At 43.4% G+C, this 26,646-nt stretch overlaps 1 protein-coding gene across 1 annotated transcript in view; it reads left to right on the top strand.

Annotated features, from left to right (window-relative positions):
* The window catches only part of grb2a (growth factor receptor-bound protein 2a), a 45,403-nt gene that overhangs the window by 923 nt on the left and 17,834 nt on the right, over positions 1–26,646 (top strand). The window contains exon 3 of the mRNA XM_079999356.1: positions 24,562–24,659. Coding sequence (XP_079855482.1) covers positions 24,562–24,659 — 98 coding nt within the window. The remainder of the gene's footprint in view (positions 1–24,561; positions 24,660–26,646) is intronic.

Genomic DNA, 26,646 nt, shown 5'->3' with positions numbered 1-26,646 from the left:
CGCAGATCTGTTCTTTTCCGCCTTCGGCAAGTTGTAACGGGGAGCCAATCGGTTTGGACGATCTAAAGCTGACCTGTCACCTCAAACCAATCACGTTAGTCGATATAGAAATAAGCCCGCCCCGCCATCGTGGACAGGTTGCCTTGTAAACAGACACAGGACGGTGACAGTGAGACCAGTGTCCACAACTCAGAGGAGAAGCAGAAAGATGATGTAATGTGACAACAAGGACACATACATCTATAGGTGGCGTCCGAGCCAAAGCAGACGGTAAATATGTATTGTATAAAATATGTCGACAAGACGTGCAATACTACAAACTTTTATTATCTAATAACACCTACTTGCCATATTTAGTTTTTTGATTTGATCAAAATTGTATTTGAGTGAAATGTTAATTAAAGCAGCTGCACTTGTTATTTATTGATAGCAAACAGAAATTATTTGATTTTAAATCGTAATATGAGACCCACCGCATACTTTAGGGTCATTTGGTGGCTTTCGAGGTTTTCTTTTGCATCATTTGAAAGTGAAGAATCAGAGCTTCCAAACAAGGTATCACTTGTCCAAATCATGCACATATTTTTAATGCTATGACTTGTTAATGACAAGGGTGTGGCAAACTGTGATTCTGAGGTAATCACCTCCAATGTTTTCTCTACACCTGGTTCATTCTGCTCCCAGAATGCAAATGAGTTGGAGGACAAACAAAGCCTCATGGCTAATTAACATACCGCTTTATGGGCCAATCATGAACATTCATTATGGGCCAATCATGAACTATGTTTTGGAGTTTAAAAGTACGGACAACACAACAAAATGTTGAGTATCATGGGCTGAGTCTCAGAAAATCAACTTCTTCCGTTGTACCAACAACGGGCGTATCGTCGGTCTCCTCCGGTGGTTCTTGAAAATATTCAGTTTCATCGTCAAATTCTTAGCGTGGCCGCCGGAGAACTGACTATCATTGCGGAAAATTAAGTCCAGTACGCGCTGCTAACACTGACTTGGATCTATCGCACTGGTCAGATTAAGGTCCGAAATATGATTCAGAGCTTCCGCCGCCCGCTTCGCGCAATCCATAACGATACAGAGAAGAACGTTTTCAGACAAGTGAGACTGAAAACACCCCCGTGCTGCGCTTTAACCATCTGTTTACGGAAGTGACGTAGGTGCGTGACGCGTTTCTTCATCTTCTACGCCCTTTTTACAATAGTGGCTCCATGTGTATAAAAGTAGTACGATTTAAAGGTTGAATTCTATCAAAGCGATTTCACATTGTGACTTCACATGACATGGAATATGGACGCTTGCATTAAAGGAAATCGTCGATTGGTGTTGTTCAGTGCCGTTCAGCGTCCCGGTAAGTGAACTGTGTTTCCCCACGTAATCTAACGGGAATATTTAACTCCATAGTTTAACATTTTTCTACTATTTATAAATCGAACTTGGTTTTGAAAATATGTTGAGAGATAAAAAAAAAACCACAAAGGAGCACGAATCTGGAAAAATCAAATTTTCCTTCAAGAATGTTTATTTCAGCTTATTTGGCTGCTCCTGACCATTTTTGAAATGCATGAGATGGCGAGTTTTGCTGTGGTGGGACACATGCGTAATATGTATTTATTTATTTTTAAAACGGCGTTTCCTGAGAAAAATATTATGAATAAACATGCATTCATGATTTCATTCTACTGCTTATCAGTTGTTTTTAATCTCAATAGATACAGATACTATTTGACCGAAATCTCTCCCATTTGTCCGGGACATTGAAATCTTCCCGGACACGTTGACCGGCAGCAATTTGTTCTAATGAAAACTCTGGTGTGTGTGTGTGTGTGTGTGTGTGTGTGTGTGTGTGTGTGTGTGTGTGTGTGTGTGTGTGTGTGTGTGTGTGTGTGTGTGTGTGTGTGTGTGTGTGTGTGTGTGTGTGTGTGTGTGTGTGTGTGTGTGTGTGTGTGTGTGTATTCAGATCTAAGAGTCTGCAACCTGTCCTTTCCCTGGCAGTTTGACAGCTCCTTAATTTGAAAGGTTGCTCACTTGCTCAGGCCCTAGGCTCATATTGGCAAGTGCGAGAGCCAGTAGTGCTCCATATATGCTATAACCTGTTGCTGGCAGCCATCTTGCCGTGGGGGGGTGTTGTGGGGGTGCCTGCTCCTTGTCTTTGTACTCGCACTCTTTGTACCCATTGATTGATTCAAATCAAAGCCTTCCGGCCGCTATGTTAGACCTAGACCACTAGATCTATCAGAATAAACGTGTGACGCCATCACAACACTACGTCAGATATTATCTCTTATTTATTTATTATTTGATTACTTTACATTGCAAAAGTATTGATATACGAATAAAATATTGATACAACATTTGAAAGATCAGGAAATGTTAAACAAAGTCACAGTTTGCCGTCAGAGATGATTTCGGTTTGTCCGCTAACCAACGACTCCAATATACTTTCAGGACACTGCCTACCTGGTCATTATTGATGACAAGCTGGCTGCAGGTCGTCCTTTTTTGACATTTTACTGCTACATTTTTGCCAAATACTTGAAGGGTTAGGGTTAGGGAGCTGCAGTCGATAAATCCGATTTTTGGAGTGATTATTTGCAGGCCAATCGCTGTTTAGCTTTAAAGTAGCTTGCCGGCTCACTCCCGAAGTAGCTAATAAATTACCTTGGATTCCCTTCATTCAAATTCAACGGCTCCGACAAGGAATGGACACCGGGCCTTATTCTGCATTCAGCTGGAACACAGTAGACAGGAATGGGATAACGACACTTTATGCACGGGGAGAGCGAGAGCGGGGGATACAGTACAACTGCAAAACTAAACAAGCGTGACAATATCTTGCTATGGTGATGTTCAAAGACTCCAATAAAATATATTAAACTCATTTATTTTGTGTCTGTTATTATCTATAAGAATTGTATTAATGCATGAAGCTATAAAAATGCAGCTTATAACCTGGAGCTGCAACCTCATCACCAGACCAACCGTGCAGTGCAATGCCACCATCTCCAATTCCTTCATATGCTTCCTCGCTACAAGGCACCAAATAGCCTATAGAAATAGAAAAAACAACTTTTATCCACAGTTTTTATTCAAAGGGGACCTATGCTCCTTTTTACACAAGTTAATATACAGTATATACAATATTTGAGCCATTCTAACATACCTCTAAACCCATCCTGTTCCAAAACAGGCTGTTTCTGTGTAGCTTTAAATGTTAATAAGCTGCCAGGTTTCCTAGTTCTGGGCCAATGTAGTTTCAACTTTACTCTGGGTTCCGTTGTATTTAGTCTGTAGACTTTCACTTATTTCACCGTTATAAGTCCACCAAAATCTGTTTCTGAACAAATTTGAGGCGAGAAAAAGGCAATCCAGTTTCTGAATCTTAACTCATTAGATCTACAAGGCCTAATTTAAAAGTTAGTTCTGACTTTTGCTGCCATTCTCCAAGATTGTGGGGGACACCGCATTCAGTGATTTGTTTTCATGTAAACATCGGAAAATAAAAATAAATACATCTACAATAAAAACACACTATATGTGACCCACCGCAGACCTTAGGGACATTTGGCGGCTCTCGCCTTTTTTTTTTTCCGCATCATTTGACAGTGGAGAATCAGAGCTTCGAAGGGTGGGTCACAAATACGTTTAACGTTCCTTTAAAACACAAGAACAAAGCAGTGATTCAGCATTCAGCATTATGTTAATTAGCCATGTGTCTTTGGCTACCCCATTTGCATTCTGGCAAGTATGGACTGAAGGCGATAATCTCAGAAACATGGTTTGCCACACTCTTATCATTAACAAGTCATAGCTTTAAAAAATATTTGCTTGATTTGCACAAGTGATACCTTGTTTGGAAGCTCTGATTCTCCACTGTCAAATGATGCGGAAGAAAAAAAAAGCCGCCAAATGACCATAAAATCTGCGGTGAATCACATATATGAAATGTCTCTGCAATCATAAGAACAGTCAGTGCAGAATAAACAGATCTCACAGCATACAGAACGCACACACAAATCTCACAACATAGAGAACACACACACACACACACACTCACACACACACACAAGTAAGGACAGAAGTATAATTCGCATTTATTTTATATACTGAGGTGCAAGGCCATTTATAGCTTAATATACAAGTAGCAGAATCTTAAGGTCAATCCTAGTTTTAACAGGAAGCCAATGTAGAGATCTAAGAACAGGTGTGATGTGCTCAAACCTTTTTGTCTGAGTGAGAACGCGTGCAGCCGCTGCCACAGTTGATTCCAGGGGGGCTGGTGAATAGGCCATTATGGTAGTCCAATCTACTCTTTATGAATGCATAGATTCATTTTTCAGAGTCTGCTTTTGATGTTTTGTAGATGGTAAAAGGCTGATTTTGTGATGTGATTGATATGGCTCTTAAAATTTCGATCACCATCTATGATTACACCCAGGTTCTGAACCAGTTTAGAACCAGGCCAGATAGGCCGACCCATTTTTGTAATCTTGTTAATAAAATCTGATGGTCAACAGTGTCAAAGGCAGCACTGAGATCCAGGAGCAGAAGAACAGATCGTTTCTGTGCTATGGTGAGGTCGAAAACCAGATTGATAAGTGTCTCAAAGGCTGTTTGAGGTTAGATAGTTGTTAAGCTGAAGGTAAACTGTTTTTTCAAGTATTTTGCTGAGGAAGGGCAGGTTGGAAACGGGCCTATGGTTAGCAATAACTGTTGCATCGAGATTGCTCTTCTTCAGGAGTGGTTAAATGACAGCTGTTTTAAATGCTGCAGGAAATATACCTGATTGAAGAGAACCGTTTAAAATTTCTAATGTGCTAGGCAGTCAGAAACAGTTTTAAAAAATAAGGTAGGGAGAGGGTCCAAGCAGCAGGTGGAGGACCTGAGTTGGCCAACAATATGGTCCAGTTTTTTCATGTCTAAAGGGACGAAGTGAGACATGGCAGCAGTCATATTACTGGAGAACTGGAGGGTAGGTTCATTTCTGGATGTTGAAGTACTAATATTCTGTCTGACAGCTATAATTTTGCTACTCAAGAATGTAGCGAACTCTTCACATTTTTCAGTGGAGAGCATCTCTGACGGGGTTGTAAATGGTGGAATAATAAGTCGATCAACAGTGGAGAAGAGCACTTGACTATTGTAGATATTTTCATTAATGATTTAGAGAAGAAAGACTGTCTGGCCTGTTTAATTTCTATATTGTATCGATTGAGTCTATCCTTGTAAATTTCATGATGAACCTCAAGTTTTGCCTCTCTCCATTTTCATTCTGCCTGGTGACACTCTCTCTTAAGCTGCCTAACAACCACTCCATTTCTCCAGGGGGCTTTTTGTTTTTCCTATGTTTTCAGTTTTACAGTGTTATCAATGATATTTTATAGTTTTGAGTTGAAGTGGTTCACAGGATCCTCAGTTGATGATGCCACAAACAGCGGTAACTCATTTACATTTCTTTTAAAGGTTTCAGTGGTATTATTGTTAATGATATGTCTTTAAATTGTTCAGGTACCCCTCTGTTGTACAGGAAGAGCAGATACATCAAAGAATATGCAACATTGATCTGAAATAGCAACATCCATGACACAGTACAGTGATATTAAGTCCTTTTGATATGACCAAGTCCAGAGTATGCCCCTTATTTTGGGTGGGTCCAGAAACATGCGTAGTGAGGTCACATGCCTCCAATAGGTTAATGAAGTGTTGAGCATCTGGGTCTATTTGATCGGTCTATTTCTATGTCAACATGAATATTAAAATCACCTGAGATAATTACACAATCATAATCAGTGGAGACCTTGGACAGTCGCTCAGAGAATTCATCAAGAAAGCCACATTGAGATTTTGGTGGCCGATAGACAGTGTTGATTAAAATTGGGGCACTGCAGTTTATTGATATAGCAAGGTGTTCAAAAGACGTGAATTCTCCGAGCATGTATAGATATCAGGGAAGACAGCAGCTATTCCACCGCCTCTCTTGTCAGCTCTAGTGGTTTGGATGAATTTGAAATAAGGAGGTGCTGTCTCAGTGAGTTCATCTGTGCCATTTCTGTCCAGCCAGGTCTCAGTCAGTAGATAGAAATCCAAGTTATCGGTACTTACGAGCTCATTAACTAAAAATGACTTATTAGTTAGTGACTTGATATTTAATAAAGCCATTTTTATTGTTGTGGGTGCATGGCTTTGCGAGGGACTGATAGTTGGAGTCCGAAGTCCGTAAGTTGTTTGGATTCCTGTATGTTACAGGGAAGTTATGTGATTTCTGTCTACGGTTTATAATTACAGGAATTTGTAAAGCAGAGTGACAGTCATTAATGTCAGAGTGGATCGGACTCACCAAACATCAGTAGTGACCAGAGGATTTTAACGTAAGTTACATGTTCATGGCGAGGAGACATGATCCATGAAAGTCCGGATGTACTCCATCATGTCTAAAGACATTTGGACGGTTTAAGAAGGTGCCAAAGTTGTCTACAAATGGTATGTTGAGGGAGCAGCAGTATCGCTTGAGTCATGTGTGTTGCTGAAGGACACGCGTTAATTTTATGTCTCAAAAGCTGGGACACGGCATTAGGCCGAAGCAATGAAGCGGCGGTCTGACTGTAGAAGAATGTCATTAAGCTTCGTAAAGTCCTCTTTAAGTGTCTCAGATTGTTTGCTCCTGAGATCGATGGTTCCGACATGGATGAGAACACTGGAGGCAGACAGGTTTTGATCCAGCAGCTGTGGGATTTTGGAGCCAATGTCCTGGACGCGGGCACCCGGGTAACAGAGGGTTTTAGCCGCAGGCAGGGTGATGTGTCAAATCATGGAGGAGCCGACAATGAGCATGGATGGAGGTCTGGCAGCAGAGGAGTTCCCAGGGACAGCAGCAGCAGTCAAGCCAGGAGAGCACCGGAATCGGTTCGCCAGCCTGAGAGTTTCCGACATAGAGCAGCACAAGTATCTAGATAGATAGATAGATAGGGTAGATAAGTACTTTATTGATCCCAGCAGGGAAATTAAAGTGTTTTAGCAGTTCACGTCACACACAACAACAAAATAAAGTGTATTATATATATATATATATAATAGAATAAAATAAAAATAAAATAGACATTATAAGCAAACATTATATACTGTAGAATAGAAGAACTGGTTGTTGCAGAGAAATTTGGAGAAAACACCTCCATGTCATTTCAGATCCGCCCACTCCCTTTTGTTTTGCTGTCACTCCCTTCCCTTCACCTGGTTTCCCCCGCCTGCAGCCCATTCCTCTTTTAGTCCCTCAGTATAAATACCAGTTCACTTCCCCTTCTTCTCTGCCAGATTGTCTCTTGCATTACACTGTACGTTCTCGCTCTATTTCCTGATTCCTGTACATTCTGCTCGAACCTCTGCCTGATCCCCTGGACCCTGATTATCTGCCTGGTTCCCTGCCGGATAAGTTCGCCTTCTCTGACTGATCTCCTGGTTTTGATCCCTGCCTGTTTTTTAAATTTAACCTTGTGGACTTTGACTTCTTCCCTGATTGTTTTTGTGTTGTGCTTATGGGTTCACATTAGGCTTGGGCGATTGGATGAATAATGTCCAATAATGAGTTCATCGCTGGTTGTTATTTTTTTTTTTTTCTTAGGCAATTTTTTGGGGTGATATTTGTCCTTTTCTTTTGCTAATTGAATGACCTGTAAAGCGCTATTTGAAGTGTGCGCGAATAGGAACTGGTATTCCGCGTTGCCGCTTTAACTGCGGCCGGTGCTTTTCTCCCTTTCTTGAGAAATTCACAAAAAGAAGAAATAAATCACCGTAAACCCTGTTTCCCAGTCATTCTGAAACTGGCTTTCCCTCTTGCTTTGGTTCAGATCAGATATCGGAGGGACAACGCGGCAGTGCAGAGCGCACTCAGACACACCAGTTACCGGGGGGTGGGGGGACTGACCTGGGGGGGCCGCCTCCTCCTCCGGGGAGCAGAGACGCAGACCCGGACCAGCTTTCTCCTTGATTATTACACGATTAGATTTTTTAATTTTGCCTATCCTTTTAAAACGCCTAATGATTGTTTGTTTGATTGTTGTTGAACGATTGTTTAAACCGAACCTCTGCGGCCAGTGAGACCAAGTGCTCTGTCCCCGGCGGCGCTTGCGCTGACGGTTGCTGGTAGGAAAATGGACATGTCACCCGACCCTTGTTCACATCTGCTTTGAGTCAGTGGGCGTAACAATATTATTTTATATTAACTTTGCAATAATCAGTTTGAATATAATTGTATATTTAACAACCTTAGTATTAACATTACAAATATTATGGAATATTGGCATTAGAACCATGGTTAATGTTTCATAATGGATTTTTTTGGTTTGTTTTTTAACCTGTGCTGTCAGTATAGTGGGTGTACAACACAGAGTATTTGTATGCCATTGCAAAGTGGAGTGAAACTTCTGAACCTGCAACGCCATTTTTGTTTTACCCTCAAGAACTGCTGCAAGAGCTCTGTCCTTTGGACGACCTGTGGGATGAAGAGAGCACAGCTTTTTTTTTTTTTTTTTCCCTACATGACTGCTACCGGATCCCCCCCTTTGGAGAACCATCTTACCAAGTTTTGATCAATAAACAACTAATAATCATTACTTCTCCAAGATGGGGAGAATCTATCTCACAAGAGCTTCAACGGATACAGGATTTTACCATAATTTTTACCCTACTGTGGATGTTTTTCTTTACAAATATATTCCAAACACATCACAAACTGCTTACTGCGTACTATCATATACTGAAGGCTACATGCTGCATTTTTGGGAAATCTTTTTAAATAGAAGACTGTATGCTTCAGTACATTGGATTTCTATTGAGAATTATGTACGCCTGCGTACTGGCGTCGGGCGCTTCAAGTCCTCTCTAAAGAAGTGGGGCCTATCCGACAGTGCGTCATGCGAGTGTGGCGAACCTGAACAGACTGCCGAGCACATAATCACCAGCTGCCCCCTATACAGCCCACCCTCAGAAGCTGGCCTTTTTGACCTAGGACTGGAGACGAGGGCGTGGCTATATGACACTGAGTTGGCCATCTGATGATATACGAAAGAAGAGAATTATGGAATTTTACTAGTATATTGACAGGGCAATATATCGATATAATATTGTTATTGTGATGACTAGACTGAGGTATCGTCTGAGATTTTGGTTAGTGTAATATCGTGATGTAGTTAAATGTTAAGGCTGCATTACAGTAAAGTAATGCAATTTCCAACTTCATAGACTGCTGCTCTATACCTCTACGGCTGATGTCATAATATCCACATTACTAACAATTGTGGTCATCACGAACACATCATCAAATTATAGATATATTGAGGTATTCATCCATCCCTGGTATCTACCCCTAAAGGTAGCAAAAGTGGCCATATTTGGAACTGGTCCGCGATAACAATTGGATCATGTGTCAGTCTCTGAAACTGACCAGCCATGAAACAGCCGTTACTTCCACCCGACGTGAACACTTTCTCGTGCATCGCTGTCGCCTGCGGCCAAGCTTTCAGCGACTGCAACCCCGTGGACCCTGGAGGCAATTAAACTATGTGTGAACTCATATATCCTTCAGTGGCGTTAGTGTAAAGTCCCCTGTTGTTCTCTTCAGTTCCATATCCACCATCACCACCGCAAACCGATCCTTTGCTGTGTACGGGCTGGTCTGACTGGAAGCTTGCAAGGAAACAGTGGAGGAAATGAGCCCCGGATCAGTGACTGATCTGAGTCATTTTTAGCCCGGCCAACAGCCCGACCCCACCTATCTGACAGCCACATAATACTGGCTATGCCTCACCATACCTTCTTTCCTGTTAAGACAGGGATAATCTCGAGGGAAAAGAGTGAAAGAGACAGAGGGAGAAGGGTCTGAGGGAGCAGAGGGAGAGAGGTGGGCTGTGGAACAATGCTTCCGTCTATTTGTTCCTTCCTTTTCAGCTTCTTGACACAGGCTGCTATACCCACCCATACATTTAGTTCAAAGTAGAGGGAGAAAAAAACACAACTCAGGTTGGATTTCTGTAAATTATTTCTGTAATTAATTTATTTCTCTCAGGTCAAGTCAACAAAGCTTTATTAGGCACGACATTTTGATTAAGCATGTTGCCAAAGCATTAACACTATCTTATAATAAAAGCCAATAATACACATTATGTGGTTCTGTGGAATACTCGATTCTGATTGGTCAATAGCTGCAATCAGTGGGCAGTTATTTCTGAATAATGACTAGGCAACCATTTCTCCACCTGGATCATAGCTGTCAAACCTCCCATTTTTCTTGAGATTCTACTGTGTTTTACCCTCATTTCCCGCTGTCCTCCTGGTTTTTTGTTTTCCTGTAAATACCACGTATTTTTAACCTTTATATTAATTTTAAAAAATTAAACAAAAAGGTTGGCGACGCCACCCATCTTCGTGATCTGCGCTCCGCTGATTGCTGTGCTCTCCACTGTGTCTCCGCTCCTTGTTTCTCCAAGCAAAACCATTAGTAAGAGTGTTTTTATTGCAGATGTATTTAAAGGAATGAAACTAAAGAAACACCATGTGCAATCATGCGTAACAGGGACGCTGTCAGTCACTGTCCCCCCAACAACCCTTCAGAGTGACCCTGATCACACTGTTTGGCGTTCCATTACGTATTGCTTTGTGTTTGATGTAGGGGCGCCGATTCAAAAGAACTTTGTCTTGCTAGTACGGAGGCTTAGACATATTTGATCACGCAGTCGGCTTTTCAATCATAGGCCATTAATTGTCATGATAGCTGTAGTAGTAGTAATTAGTTGTAATTGAGAGCCCAGCTTTCTGCCACCCAACACACACACACACATTGATATGGCATCACACACACATTAATGAAACATAATGTCCTTGAAAGTCTGACCCAATTAAGAGATTACTTGAGTGGAGGGACACACACACACACACACACACACACACACAAACACACACACACACACACGATGCTGCAACCTCCTACACACTTAAAGTATCTCTGATACTGATACAGGCCTTTTCACTTCGCTGTGTTTAGAGCCTTATCTCGTTAGATCTCCCTTCTTTCCTCTGCTTTTTTGGCGTACGCCAAATCTGTTCTGACTGCAATATCTGGGGTGGGGGTATCCTGAGGAAAGAGGTGCTCAGGAAATTAAAGACAAGACATTGAAGACATTTATCTTAGAGCTGTATTGACCAAGGTCCTCTGAAGTAAATTGCTGTGAAAATCTGCCATTGCTGAAATAAATGATTTACTGTACTGGCTTGCCAGCAGCTATCTGCTCCATACAGTCTGGCCTAGTTTTAAAAAAATATATATTTCCCCCCATTTACAAACCGTGACGACTAAATGGCCCATAACTGAGCTCCTCCCAAGATTCATAGCCTCCCAGCTTGATCGATCTCAGTAAAGAAAGCAATTTGAAAATTAAAGAGTAGTGAATTCTTCTGATACATTATGGTAGTTCATCAGCAGTGCTATTTTGAATGCTATAGTTCACTTTTTAGTTTGAGATTTTTATGAAGCTACAATGATAATTTTTTGGGGATTATAGAACGTTTGGAAAATTAGGTCCCCGTGTCATTTTTGTGATGCTAGCTTAACCAGAACGGTGGCACGGTTGAGAGACATCAAGTCCAGGTGGCCCTTGTCGCAATCATAAGATCCTTAGAAAGGCTGTATTTGGCCTTGAGGGGCTGAGCGCTTGTGAGAAAGAGGGCAGCGCTCTCTGGTAATCCTGCTATGCTGCTATACATGTCGCAGTAGGCTGAATATAGTACATCCCTTACTATTATAGTAGTATTATGGTTCCTGGTACAGGAACCAAAGTGGGGCCATGTCATCCCCTTTATGCACGGGTCAGGCTGGTGTCGATAAAATTTCGATAATAGCGAATATCGCAATATTTGCTACCATATGCAATATTTTCACAGTATTGAAATATCGCCCTCCGTCCGTCCATCACTCCCCATGGTTCCAGGGACGGACGGACGAGGGGCGATATTTCAATTCTGTGAAAATATTGCATATGGTAGCAAATATTAGCAAATAGCTCATTTAATTGCGTGCACAGAGAGGATGTACAGTTAGTGGACCCCCTCTCCATGCGTTCTGCACAGAAAATAATCTTAACGAGTCTACGACTCGTTCCTCCGTGCCCCATTCCCCACACTGTTTGTAGTTGTTTGAATTGCACACATAGAGCCATGTTTGGACAATTCACAGTCTTTGACCAGGGAGGAATTCCTCTTTAACGTTGTTGTTTTTTCTATTTTCCCTCCATTTAATCCTTCTATTTCTGTTCATCCCTTGCTTCTGCAGTATGTCGTGGGCTCACTCTTCCATTATGTATTACTTTGTGTTTGATGTAGCAGCGCAGATTCAAAAGAACTTTGCCGTGCTGGTACGGGGGCTTAGATATATTTGATCATTCAGTCGGCTTTTTAATTGCAGGTTTTCAATCGCAGGCCATTAATTGTCATGACAGCTGTAGTATAGTATAGCTGTATAGCTATAAAAATAAACAAACACTTAAAAATATATATTTATCATTCCCCTTATTTATAATTGCTCTTTGAAATTATCCCTGTGCATTTTGCAGGCTTCTATTTGTTTTATTCTGTTATTGTAATGCACACTGACTGACTGAACGAGAGATCCTTTCCACACGCACATTATGTGAATGCCCCTGTGCAACTTGCGATCCATTCTCTGTCATCCGGCATTAAAGGTAAACCATCTCTCCAAAGAAAACAAATACAGAGTGTTTTTATTGTAGATGTATTTATTGTAATAGAAACACTGTGTGCAAGCGTGTGTAATGGGAACGGTTTCTCAGTAACTGCCCCCCCAGTCAACAAGAACGATTATATATAAATATATAGATATGCGTCACAATATACAATTTTTATCGCCCAAGCCTAGTGTCATTTCCTCTGGGTCTGGTGGGAATTCCAATCGAGTCATTGAGTCTCCTACTTCACAGGGCTTGGGAGAATTCCCTTCAATATAGCCATGCTTTGCTTTGTGCAGCCTCAGAGGAAAGGCCAGATAGGCTTGTTAACGCTTCTTTGCGTTACCATCAAGGAATTGATTGTTGATTCTCGAGAGTGTGAGTTGGGGGGGGGTGGACAAACCACTGGTTCAGCTGAAAAATGAATGGAGCAATCTCCCACTGTCACTTCTTTCCCTCTATCTGGTTTCTATTATTTGTGTATTTTTGTTTCTCTTTGCAGTAAGAACAAAGGCAACAGCAACTGCCTTGTATTTAGCTGTCACGATGCACCCTAATTGAATTTCTGATTAAGTGAAATTTTGAGGTCAGAAATTCAATGGGAATATGGATTCGAGGGTGAGTCAAAATGACTGGCACTGGCATGGCAGCAGACATACGATGATGCACAAGATCCAATGTTACATCTCTTGTGCCGAGTCTCTGAGAGCCTCCATGAGCATACCACCGTGTGTCACCTCGCCAGCATTCAATGTATCCATCACAAAGAAGACAAATGTGAAAGTGCATAACTACCGTGACACTCCAAGGTGCTTGGAGCATAAAAAAACTATTTTCCTCTACTGTTCTTTTCCCCGCCACCAACAATGGAAATAGCGTATAGAGGAGCACGTGCATTACGCAAATAAATGAAATAGCTGAGGGGACCTAAATTCACTTTGTCATTGCTTGTGCACTTGTGTGATGGGCTTACTAATAGGCAAACTGTGAGCTGCCTTTGTCAGAAAACATGTGACAAGCCGTTCAGATTTGTGTCTCTTTCCTACGTCACATGGAGACTCGAACTCGAATTATAATTAGAACCGCTCCCCATCTGAGTAACTCCACCCACGGCTGGAGAACTACCAAGCACCGCCAGACCCTCTAAGCATGGGAACTGCTCTAATGGCTTCACAGAGCAGCACAAATCTTTTAAATTAAAAGAGAATACCAACTGTCTGTGACAAAACTGCAGATGAAGGATAAAAATAAATTAATTAATAATTCTGCGGTGGGTTTTTTTCTAATAAAAATAAATAAAAATATGCGCTAGGTTGACTGTAGGCTCCGCTACACACGATTAGGAATTACACCTTGTAGATATAATATAAGTGAAGATTCAGACACTGGATTGCTTATTTTTCACCTCAAATTTTATTTTCAAAGACAGGTTTCTGGGACCTTAAAAACCTATATTTATTTATTCATTTATTTATTTGTTCCTTGAATTGTCTTCCAGTTTTTTGTGCTTGTGCCACAGAAATCGGTAGATACTGCATGTGCTAAATTAAGGTTTATATAAACTCTCTGCAATAAGTAAGTGTAAGTCTCTCTTTCTCTTTCTTGCTATCACTCTCCCCTCTTGCTAATGAGGAAATGGCAAATCTGGTGGGCTTTATTTGTTTGTTTATTTTTATTTTTTGCCTTTAGTTTCTGCAAACTTCCGCGGTGTGAGGCTCAGTAATTGTGTTCAAACCAACCCAGCCCCCACACCCTCCACTAATCCAGCAGCAGTTTAAAACTGATTTCCCCCATGGCACTCCCCAGACACACGCACACTTATATTCTGTCTTTCCTCCGTTTCTCTATCAAGTGGTTTGGGGGGGAGCATGTATAATTGCTGGTGCCCTATATTTAGGTGGAAAACACTGTTTTGCAAGTCTTAAGGCGAGTTCAAAGGGACGTGTTAAAATTTTCAAAATATTTTATTCAACACTTTTCTTCCCAGAAACCATATATATTTGTTGCTCACCCAATTGTTTGTTTTTAAAAGCCGGTGCCCCTGCCCTACTTTTAATGAAGCTTGTGGTTCAATATGTTGGTTTCAGATGTCAACCTGAACGCATATGCTGTGAATGAATGGATCCAGTTGTCATCTGCTCAGGGCATCAGTCGACCTGTTACCAAAAGAGCGTCAACATCTTTAAATAAATTAAAAGTGAAATAAGATGTGGGGGGAAAAAAAACTCAACCTATAATCTAAAATGTACACACAGCGCTTTTTAAAACCTTGTCATCTGTCCTTTGTAATCGTGTATGGTTGCGAGAAAGTCTAGTCTTTAGGAAATGAACTGATCAGGATGAAAATAAGGCATACTTTTCTACTTTGTTGTAGGTATGCTCCTTGATGCCGTAATGCAGAACTCCAATGTGCGCTGGTCCTCGTTTGTTTTTGTTTTTTTCCCTTCGCCTCTCGACCATTTCTGCACTGGTCCACCGCTCCTTCTAAATCTTTAATTCTCCGCCGGGTTCATCTTTTGGGTTTAAGGGCCTTTTTTTACTCCTCTCTCTCCTCGGGTGACTTTTTTTTCTTATCTCTCCTGTCTTTCTCCGCGTCTCACTCTTTTCATCTCTGACATCTCCTTCCCCCTCCCTTTTCTTTTTCTCCCACGGCTGTACGATTGTCTCCCTTTTCCATGAGCCAGCCTTATGATTATTGACGGCTTTTGTCAGTGCCTTGTTATAACGCGCTCCGCTCCTCCATTTCTCCCCCTGTGGAACTGAAAATGAGCCACAGAAATAACTAACCTTGCTCAGACAAGTAGACGAGTGTACATCAAACTAAAATCTGAGTGTGGTTACTTGAACTTGTGACTTGTTCTTATGTCTGTCTTCTTTTTTCATCCTATCCATTCATTTTAGCTTGGTATATACAGTGTACAGTAATTTCATCATTCTTTATGGTCGTATGGAATATTAGTTAATCAACGATATCTGACTGGATTTAGCTTTTTCAAATGCAAAACAGGCGAATATGTATAGATTGGATAGAGACAAGTGTATAGATCCAGACCGTTTGCTTGCAGTCAACTGAACATGATGAGTTTCCATTTTTTTATCGCTTAGAGACTTCGATCAGGCGTGTGTGCGTGTACGTGTGCGTGTGTGTGTGTGTGTGTGTGTGTGTGTTGCTCAGACAAGCAACCCCGACACATCAGCGTTCTAATAAAGGCCTAGTGTCTCCACCACAAGATTCACCCGGCCATCTGTTTAGGACCACAGTCGGCTCCTGAAAGCAAAACGGCTGAATGAGTCACGGCCACTACAGTGGGGTGTGTGTTCTGCACACCCTTCTAATCGGGGACATGGCGGGGTCAGTGGATGACTCTGTGTTCTTATGTCTGTCTTCTTTTTTCATCCTATCCATTTATTTTAGCTTGGTATATACAGCGTACAGTAATTCATTCTTTGTGTCGTATGGAATATTAGTTCTTCAATGACATCTGACTGGATTTAGCTTTTTCAAATGCAAAACATGCGAATATGTATCGATTGGATAGAGACAAGTGTGTAGATTCAGACAGTTAGCTTGCAGTCAACTGGACATGATAGGGTTCCATTTGTGACCCACCGCATACTTTAGGGTCATTTGGCGGCTTTCGACTTTCGATCATTTGAAAGTGGAGAATCAGAGCTTCCAAACAAGGTTTCACTTGTGCAAATCAAGCAAATATTTTTAAAGCTATGACTTGTTAATGACAAGGGTGTGGCAAACTGTGTTTCTGAGATATTCACCTTAAAATTTTCGACCAGACTTGCTTCAGTCAGCCAGCTCCCAGAATGCAATGGGGTAGCCAAAGCCACATGGCTAATTAACATACTGCTGAATGAAGTTGAACAGTGTCAACAACACAACTATTTTTGTTTTGAAAAAAGCTTTTATTTAACAGTAAGACTATACATGTTTTAAAAAAGAGGAATTATTTTATTTTAATTCACCAACCTCAACGGACTTCATCACGTCACGGGCTTATCATCGGTCTCCTCCAGTGGTTCTTGAAAATATTCCATTTCATCGTCACATTCAGGTTGAATTCCGCTGTTTGAAATGTTCTCCAAGTCTGGGATAATATCAGATTCAGTGTCGCTGTCGTCCTCAGCGTCGCTGTCGGAGAACTGACTATCATTGCGAAAAGTCCAGTACACGCTACTTTAACTGACTTTGATCTATCTCACTTGTCAGATTAAGGTCCACGATATGATTAGATCTTCCTCCACCTGCTTCTCGTAATCAATAACAACACAGAGTTTTCACAGACAAGTGAAACTGGAACCTCGTCTTGTTAACAGAAGTATGGCCCCCTTCCACAATGACGTCTCTGTGTGTGTGTAAACCACATAAGATTTAAAGGTTGAGCTCTATCAAAACGGTTTTACATTGTGACTTCACATCACATGGAATATGGATGAATGATCTTCACCTGGACGGTCTCTTTAAAGGAAACCATCGATCAGCATTGTTCAGTGCTGTTCAGCGTCTCGGTAAGTGAACTGTGTTTCCCCATGTAATCTAATGGGAATATTTAACTCCACGGTTTAAATTTTTTTTACTATTTATTAATTAAACTCTGTTTTGAAAATACGTTGAGATAAAAAAAAAAACACAAAGGAGCACAAATCTTTTTTCAACTTATTTGGCTGCTCCTGGCGATTTTAGAAATGCGCAAGACAGCGGGTTTTGCTGCAGTGGGTCACGATTTCTACACTTGTATTGGACCACTATTGGTCCATGATCCATAATAATAATACGATTCCACTTTATGTCTTGGTCATGTGCTGATTATAGGCTGTTGCAGTAGCTACATGAAACTTAATTGACCTGCTCATGTGACTTTAACATTGTGTCTTTATTGTTATATAAATACACAGAATGTTCCAAGGGTGTACAAATAACAGAAACATTAGCCTTCAGATCTGCTGTAATCCTTTTTGGAATTCTGTCATACAAGTCCTGAGCTGTGTTTACTGGGATATTGAAATAATAAAATATAAATGCCTCCAGTTCTTTCAAGGATGAAGGAGGTGGAAATTTTCTTTACGTTCTATGAAGAAAATCCACTGTAGATGGATCTCAATAAAGCTTTGATTATGTTCAGTTCATATCATAGGGGAGGACACGAAAGGTCGTTGATTAAATGTATCATATTTATCAGATGTATCGATATGTATGGGGGAATTCATCCCGGAGTAACAAACAGTACTGATGATTCTAAAACAAAACAAAACCTTACTCCCTCTGGAGTGGCTACCTGCTAACTTAGGAAAATTTACTGGACCGGGTCGCGACTCAACTTACCAGCTAACATAAGCTAGTAAGTAGTATAGTAGTATAAGCAGCTAACCCAGGCTCCTGTGGTATCCAAGTCACCAGACCTTCTCCCAGAGCAGGCCTTTTATCCTCAAGCTACCCTTAACTAGCCTAATTTGCAGATTGCACGTGCAGGACACCTACCCAGTGCTGCCAGCAACGCAGCCACTGGGCAGCTGCTGGAGCCAACGTGCAGGATTGTAGAAGCCCACCACCACCATTCCCCTCAGCCCTTTAAACCCCCCTTCAGTGTTCCCCCCTTCACTCTTGTAAAGCGACAAACTACCTCCCCATTTTGGCATTAGTGTCCTTCTTTTTTGCCCTCCAGACCAGGGGTGCATGGTCGGTCACCAGAGTGAACCGTTGTCCCAAAAGATAGTGGAGGTGCTGCAGCACCCACTTGATGGCAAGCCCTTCTTTTTCCACAGTTGTACATCCTTGTTTCCTTGGGTTGGGCTTCCTACTGATATACAGCATAGGATCCTCACCTTGTACATCCTGGGAGAGTACTGCTCCTTTGCCCACCTCTGATGCATCCGTTTGTACCACCATCTCTCTGTTGAAGTCGGGGTCACCAGAACTGGTCGTGCATTAGGCCTTGGAAGGCCCTCTCTGCTTCCTCAGTCCACTTCACCATGAGAGGCTGTGAAGCTTCGGTCAGTTCTGTGAGGGGAGCAGCTGCCGGAGAGAAGTTAGGGATAAAGCGGTAATAGCAGGTGAGTCCCAAGAAAGTCTTTGCCCGACCTCTAGTTGAAGGCCGTGGCCACTCCTGGATTGCCTGGATTTTGTGCTCTTGCGGCTTCACATTACCCGGGTTAATGGTGAAACGCAGATATTCTGCCTCTTTCAAACCGAGTTTGCACATCTTTGGGTTGGCTGTCAGACCTGCTCTGCGAAGAGATTCCAGTACTGCTGTTAGCCGCACCAAGTGGCTGTCACAGGAGTCATTGCGAATCCCCACATCATCCAAATATGCAGCTACATACTCAGGGTGGGTCTTCAGGACCCATTCCATCAGCCTCTGGAATGTAGCGGGGGCGCCATGCAGACCAAAGGGTAGTGATAGTGATAGTCATGTCGGAGTTGAAAAGGCTGTTTCTTCCTTTGAGTCCGCCGCGAGAGATACCTGCCAGTATCTCCTTGTCAAGTCAAGGGTGCTGATATACCAGGCTTCCCCAAGATGGTTGATCAGTTTGTCCACCCTGGGCATGGGATACACAATAAACTTTGAAATGTCATTGAACCTTCTGAAATCATTACAAAACCTTTCTGTGGCATCTGGTTAAGGATCGAGGATTACAGGGCTTTTCCATTCACTGTGGCATTCTATTATCCCCAGCTGCAGCATCTTCTCAACCTATCTCACTATGGCTGCCTGTCTGGCCTCCCTACCCTATAGGGCCGCAGTTTTACCTTCAGGCAAGGTTCTGTAGGGATCTGATTCTCTACCAACGTTGTGTGCCCAGGTGTTGCAGAGAACAAATCAGAGTTCTGCTGAACCAACTCCCTCATGTGCTGCGGCTGTCCTTTTGACAGTCCAGTCCTTACGATATTTCGCTAAACTGCTGCCTGGAGAGGAGGGGGAAACAAGAGGGGACATATTGCACAGAAGCACATCTCGGGCATACCACTACTTTAGCAGGTCAAGATGTTAGATTTGAGTGGTTTTCTGGTGGCCAGGCTGCCATACCTTGTAATTGACAGGTCCTATCTTCTCTGTCACTTTATATGGTCCTTGCCAGGAGGCAAGAAATTTGTGGTCGGTGGTGGGCACCAGGACCAACACTTTATCCACTGGTTGGAATTCACGAGGCTGCGCGCCCCTATTGTACACTTGTTTCGGTGCTGAAACATTTGTCTTTTGTGGGTTTCCCTGGTCTGTGTGTGTGTGTGTGTGTGTGTGTGTGTGTGTGTGTGTGTGTGTGTGTGTGTGTGTGTGTGTGTGTGTGTGTGTGTGTGTGTGTGTGTGTGTGTGTGTGTGTGTGTGTGTGTGTGTGTGTGTGTGTGTGTGTGTGCGCACGCGCGCGCTGTTGTTGTTGTTTTCCATTGTCGCTGCTGCTGTTGTTGCCACTGCGGTTGTTGCTACTGCGGTTGTTGCTACTGTGGTTGTAGTAGCTTTTGTTGCTGTTGTTTCAGGGGCATTCCTTTCTAAATCACCAGCTGACAACTATGTTCCTTATTTTTATTTTTGGCCTCATTCCATACGGTCCTTGCCAGGAGGCAAGAAATTTGTCGTCGGTGGTGGGCACCAGGACTAACACTTTATCTCCTGGTTGGAATTCACGAGGCTGCGCACCTCTATTGTACATTTGTTTCTGTGCTTTACCATTTGTCCTTTGTGGGTTGCCCTGGTCCATCAGTACCTCCTTGGGGATCCCAACTCTACGGAACAAATGGAGCGGCACCCGAGCGATCACCTTGGTATTCATGTTCCCCTGGGGGGTACCTGGTATCATAATCAAGGACAACAAGGATGTACTGATGCCCCCTGGCAGACGTCACCAGGGGCCCCACTAGATCCACGGCGATGTGAGAAAACTGTACACAATGATAGGTAGAGGTATCAGTGGATTTTTAAAATGGGGCCTGGGGGCCGCCATTTGGCATTCTGGACAGGTGTGGCAGTAGTCTTCCACTGCTCTTTACACCCCCAGCCAGTGGAACCGGTTTGCAATCCACTGCCTAGACTTCTCAACCCCTGGGTGGGCCCCAACGACATGGCTGTGGGCCAGATGCAGCACTGTGGAGACTACGGTTACGGAACAACAAACAATTGTCTTCTCTGGCCTCTGACTTGCTCAACATGTACAAGAGCTGATTTTTGATGACAAACTGTTGGTAATTCAGTTTTATTTTGGTGACATTTCTGCGGGCGTACACCAAATGGGGTCCTCCATCTGAGCGGTTCCACACTGGCCCTTCATGCTGGGTCGCAAGGAGGCTTCCCACTCCGCCTCGTCTGTGCTCTGTCCCCCCGGAAGGGTAGCAAAAGGATTAGTCAGTTACACCTTTGAACTGGGCTCTGTGGAATTACCGTCTCCACGTGCTGGGCAGCACACAAAAGTTTGGGAATCTCCTGCTGAGAAGGGAACTGGGTTGCTAGTTGCTTTCTATCTTTTTTGGCTTGGGGCCTCTGTCCACTCATCGTCTGCTCATGGCACAGCCGTTCATAGAGGGTGCAATCCCACCCCGCCAATACTGGAACAGGAAGGCTTGGCACCACCCAGACCTTTAGGACGCAGCTACCTTTCACAGTGATGAGCTTGTGGCACGGTGGCGCAGTGCATTGCACTGCTGCCTCACAGCAAGAAGGTCCTGGGTTCGATTCCCGCCTGGGGCGCTGTTTGCACCGTGCTCCGGCGGGTTATCTTCCAAAAAACAGGAGCCTTTCTGTGTGGAGTTTGCATGTTCTCCCCGTGTTCACATGGGGTTTCCTCCACCTCACGTCAGTAAGGACCCCCACCAAAAACATGCACCCATCATCGTCTGACCAGCGATGGACACTTATCACCTGGTCCCCGGGCGCGTCCACGTACGCTGCCCACTGCTCCTGGCTGTGCCCCCGGAGGAAGGACAAGCCAGGATGGGTCAAAAGCAGAGGAGCCATTTCACCGGCCACCATCAAGCATGTGCATGTGTGTGTGTGTGCAAGCATGTGTTGTGGAGTGTCGTGTGACGATTAAAGACTGTTTCTTCTTGTTTCTTTCTTCTTCTTGATGATGCCCGTCGGATATTCCTTGGTATCTCCATGAGCACATGAGACCGGCACCGGCTTGCCTGGCCAAGGTTGCTCCAGGAGGTAGGGTTGAATGAGTGAAACCTCTACCGGTATCATGTGGGCTGGGGAGCTCTCCTTTACCCAGCAGGAGACCAGCATGTGACAGGGTCTTCCTGGTTCCCCTCCAATAGAATTCGCTGTGGGCACTGACTCATCCTAGTCCCAAGACAGGTGACCTGGCTCTCCACACTCAAAGCACCCGTCCCCAGGTGGAGGTGTCCACCTACGTCTGTGTCCTTCCCCTTCTCAGGGTGGGTCCCTTCCTCCCATTGAAGGCTCATCAGTTTTCCATCTCTGGCCTGTATCCAGTTGGTCAGTCCTCCTCGACTTCAATAGCTCATCTGTAACTTGGTCACTCTCCACCAGACCAACCAGTTCATCCAGATTGGCCGGGTTCTGCTGGCTTAATAAGGTCAAGGCTAAATATATTTGTCCATTAGAACCCTCTCCAACATGCTGAGTCTTTCTGGGTCTGGCTGATGCTTCAGGGTTGAATTTCCATGCATGAAACCTTTGTGCTTGTACGCTATACCCGTACCTAGACAGAACCTCCTGCTTCAGAGTGCCATACACTTTGGCCCGGGTTGGTTGGGGGTCAAGGTAGGCCCGCTGGGCCGGGCCAGTCAGGAAAAGACCCACAAGATTTGCCCAGGTATCTGTCGGCCAGCCCTCCCTCATGGCGGTGTGCTCAAAAGTTGGTAGGCCTCTCTCTCATCAGTCTCGATCATCTTGGGAATGAACCAGCTGGGGTGGGGATGATTGGTCTGGGGTTGGGATGACTGGGTTGAGGCTGCTGCCAGGCACCTTTGTACCTCTGCATAGAGAAGGCCATTTTGTTGCCGTGGTTCCCTGAGCATACTCGGCTGCTCTCCCGAAATCATAATGAACTCCCTCAGGAGGTCCTCCATGTTCTCAGTCTCCAAATGCCACACAAATCTCTAGGGACCTATTGCCTCAAGCCCTGCAGTCCAACAAGCTCAGTTGAACGAGCAAGCAAGCAAAATTGTACATTTTTTCTATTGTTACTTATCGTACTTTTTAGTGAGTCACTCGTAAAGAGGCTCCTCTTTTTCTTCTTTCTGCTGTTCCTGTTAGGGGTCGCCACAGCGGGATCATTTTTTTTCCATCTTTTCCTGTCCTCTACATCTTCTGTCGCGCCAACCACCTGCATGTCCTCCCTCACCACATCCATAAATCTCCTCTTTGGCCTTCCTCTTTTCCTCTTGCCTGGCAGCTCCATCTTCAACATCCTTCCCCCGATATACCTGACCTGTCCCTCTAATATACTCATTCCTAATCCTGTCCATCCTCGTCACCCCCAACGCAAATCTCAGCATCTTCAACTCTGCCACCTCCAGCTCCGTCTCCTGTCTTTTCGTCAGTGCCACTGGCTCCAGACCATAGATCATAGCCGGTCTTACTACCACCTTTTTTGGAACCATAATGTAGTTTTTGTTTGTTTGTTTTATTTTTTTCCTCATCTAAAACACTAGGGGACTATGATGTTTACACATGCAGTTTTGACATTGACCACAGGGTGGAGCATTAATGTAGGAAGTGCATATAGCTAAGCTCCAGGTGATGAAAATCGGGTGTGTGAAACGGGAAGCAAACAGTTTTTGACCATGTCACTGTGTATCAGCATGCTTATGAGAAAGCTGAACGGAAAAATGCTATTTAAATATGGACAATGCTGCTATCTTTCTATGCTATAGTGAGTAGCCAAGTTTATACCGACCTGTGAATAAATGGATCGCCAAATCCAAAGATATACAGAGCACTGGACAGAAAAAGCGTCCGAAACAAGTTCACCTCGTTTGCCCCTCAGTGGCTTATTTAGGTATTAGTTTTGTTAAAAGTCACTACAACCTTGGGGGTTGGTGGGGTGGAGTGTGCAGACTTTGCACATCATACCAAACCTCCATGCTGTGGAAGAAATACAAAACAGATGTACGCAAACATCCATTTTTGTTCTCCACTGTTTCCTAATCCACATCTGTCTTTTGATGGTTTGTCCCTTTATTATTATTATTACCCTATTCTTAGTACGGGAGGGAGAAAAATGTTGAGAAACTGGGGCAGATTTAGCACACATACAGTTTTCACCCTTCAGGAGAGGTAAAAAGATGGCAAGCTTTGTAGTTGTAGACTTGAAAGGATGCACGAGAAGAAAGGGGAAACAGGAGGATTTCATTGATGGAGATTTTATTTACATCAGTTGAAGCTTGTAATATATCCCCAGGACAGCTTGCGTGTATTTCCGTTAGGGCATCTGTTGCTTTCCTTAAGTGAATGTTTACCGCGGCCATAAAATCCACACACACACACACACACACACACACACACACACACACACACACACACACACACACACAGATTCAATCTGTCTGGGTGTGTAGTCTTGAGAGGATTTTGTTCAGGTTGAGTGAGTATTTTATGGCTCCGCAGATCACGTCTGTGTCCTTCTGTCAGTCCCTCTGTCCCTCCCCCAACTCACCAAAATACAGTCAATTCAAAGTTCAAATTGAGAAAAAAAGTAAATATAGAAAATGCCATCCCATCTATCTTGCGACAGATGGCACAGTTTCGTCCCGCATCCAAACTTCTACTTTGAGTGTTTTCTGGGGAGAGAAAAAAATTATCTTCTTTTAAATCTTTTAAATTTTCTTGATTTTTTTTAATTTTTATTTCTGCAGGTCTTAAGTGATGACTGTGACCAGAACTGGTACAAAGCTGAGCAAAGTGGTAAAGAAGGTCTTGTCCCCAAGAATTACATCACCCTCAAACAAAACAGGTAAATACATTAAATGTCATCACTTTATGCACATAGGTGTTTTTTTACAGGCATTTTATATTTCCAGTACAGGTCAAATTATGTTTTTTGAGCAAAAATCATTTCCACAGAAAAATGATTTTTAAACAGGGTGGGTGTTCTTTTAAATCTCTGTCTGCAGTCTGTGGTTGAGCTTGACCACAGATTGCATTTGATACAGGAGATAAAGAGCAGCCTATGATGACCTAGAATAAAGGGGGGGGGGGCTTTGGGGGGGTTGCTTGTTGCGCAGCGGAAATTTTCTGTGACAGCTTTCAGGTCCGTGTGGTCTCTCTCTCTCTCTACGCTTTTTGGTTTGGTTTACCCAGAATCCCTCTGTCTTTTCTGAAAGGTTTTCATCATCTGGCGCCCGGGGGAGCTTCTTCCGCTGATTTAGCAGTGTCTCATTTTCTTGCCAGGCTGGGTAGCATTGTGTCTGTCGGAAAACTGGTGCAGAGGTTTTTTTTTTTTTGTTTTTTTTTTGTTTTTTTTTTGGTGAATCTAAATTAGACAAACTTCATTCGCCTACATGCCGACATAGACAAAAATGCCACACGGGCAAACCTCCAGCCATGGAGACATCTGTCCAAATTCCCGGCTAATAGAGGCCGGCCATTATCCGCTGCAGTGTTTCATCATGTCCGAGGTAACCGCCATCAGGTTATGGTGAGCCGCCTAGAAAAGCATTGCCCTGTTTGGAACCAACATGTGGGTCATTTCCTCTATTGACTGAGGCTCACTCGGTATAACCTGCGTAAAACGGCGTCTGGCCACACCAATTCCCCATCGACTTTTAACTACCAAAAATAAATACTCAAAGGCCACGCGTAGGGTATCATCCCACGACTGCTCTCGCAGAAGATTATCTGTGGGTGAGACCACTGGGACCTGGGAAAACTCCAGCGGGGACTCTTCCGCTAATCTCCACTCGTGACGCCTCCACCAAAGCCCCGGGTCAAACCAGGCATTGCTGGACCATCGTCTTAGGACAGCCAGAGTCGGGCAAAACCTGATGTCGACCCCCTCATACTCTTACCAGTACATTGTACGTCAATACCTAACTGTGGGAGAGGCCCGGCAGACCAGCAACCTGAACCATGTGTCCAACCTCCAAAACAGGAACCTAAAGTAGTATAGCATTTTATCAGCATCAGGGTCTGTGGGCCGCAATCTGGTCCTCAGGGTCTCGTCTCCTGCACCATGCCCCTTACTGTACCACAAACAACACGTGAAAACTCTCCCAGCCGGTCAGGCAGTCAGCGCCAATAGAACTGATACCAGTACAGCTGTGCCGATGCAGGACAATGCCAGCTGCCGACAGTGCCTTAGACACACCCCCTCATTTGCCACATTCTTATTTTTGTAAAAAAAAAAAATTTTATCGGGGCTATTTTAGCTCTGGGGCTATTCATAAAACATCCCGTGCATGATAGGGGTGCAACGGATCACAAAAATCACGGTTTGGATCTTATCACGTTTTTGAGCAACAGATCAGATCATATTTCGGATTAGCAAAAAAAAAGGCAAGACAAATATAAGTTTGCTTTGCATTTATTCTGTAAAACACTTAAAGCAGGGGTGCTCAATACATCGATCGCGATCTACCAGTCGATCGCAAAGGTAGTATTGGTAGATCACTGACATTAAAAAAATAGACGTCAGCCTATCATCCATCCCATCACTTGATTGATATACAGGGCAGCCAGTCAGATGACATCTGAATTTTTCTGACACTTAGGTCACTGCGCATGCACAAACAACGGCGCTAAGTGCAGCAAAACTTACAAGCTAGTGAGCGAATTACCTCCAATTTTTAGCCCTCGTTTTTTTCTCTTAAACCTAAGAAAGGGTATAAAAATGAGTGGGGGAGCTGGACCAAGTAAGAAGACAAAAACGTATCACTTTCATACGGAATCGGAGGAGGACTTTTTTTCCACGATGACATTTTCGAAGTGTGTTTGCCTCATCT

The sequence above is a fragment of the Zeus faber genome (assembly GCF_960531495.2).
Source record: "Zeus faber genome assembly, chromosome: 4".
Lineage (NCBI taxonomy): Eukaryota > Metazoa > Chordata > Actinopteri > Zeiformes > Zeidae > Zeus > Zeus faber.
Note: the sequence above shows the minus strand (reverse complement) of the source record. Positions and strands in the feature narration are given on the sequence as shown.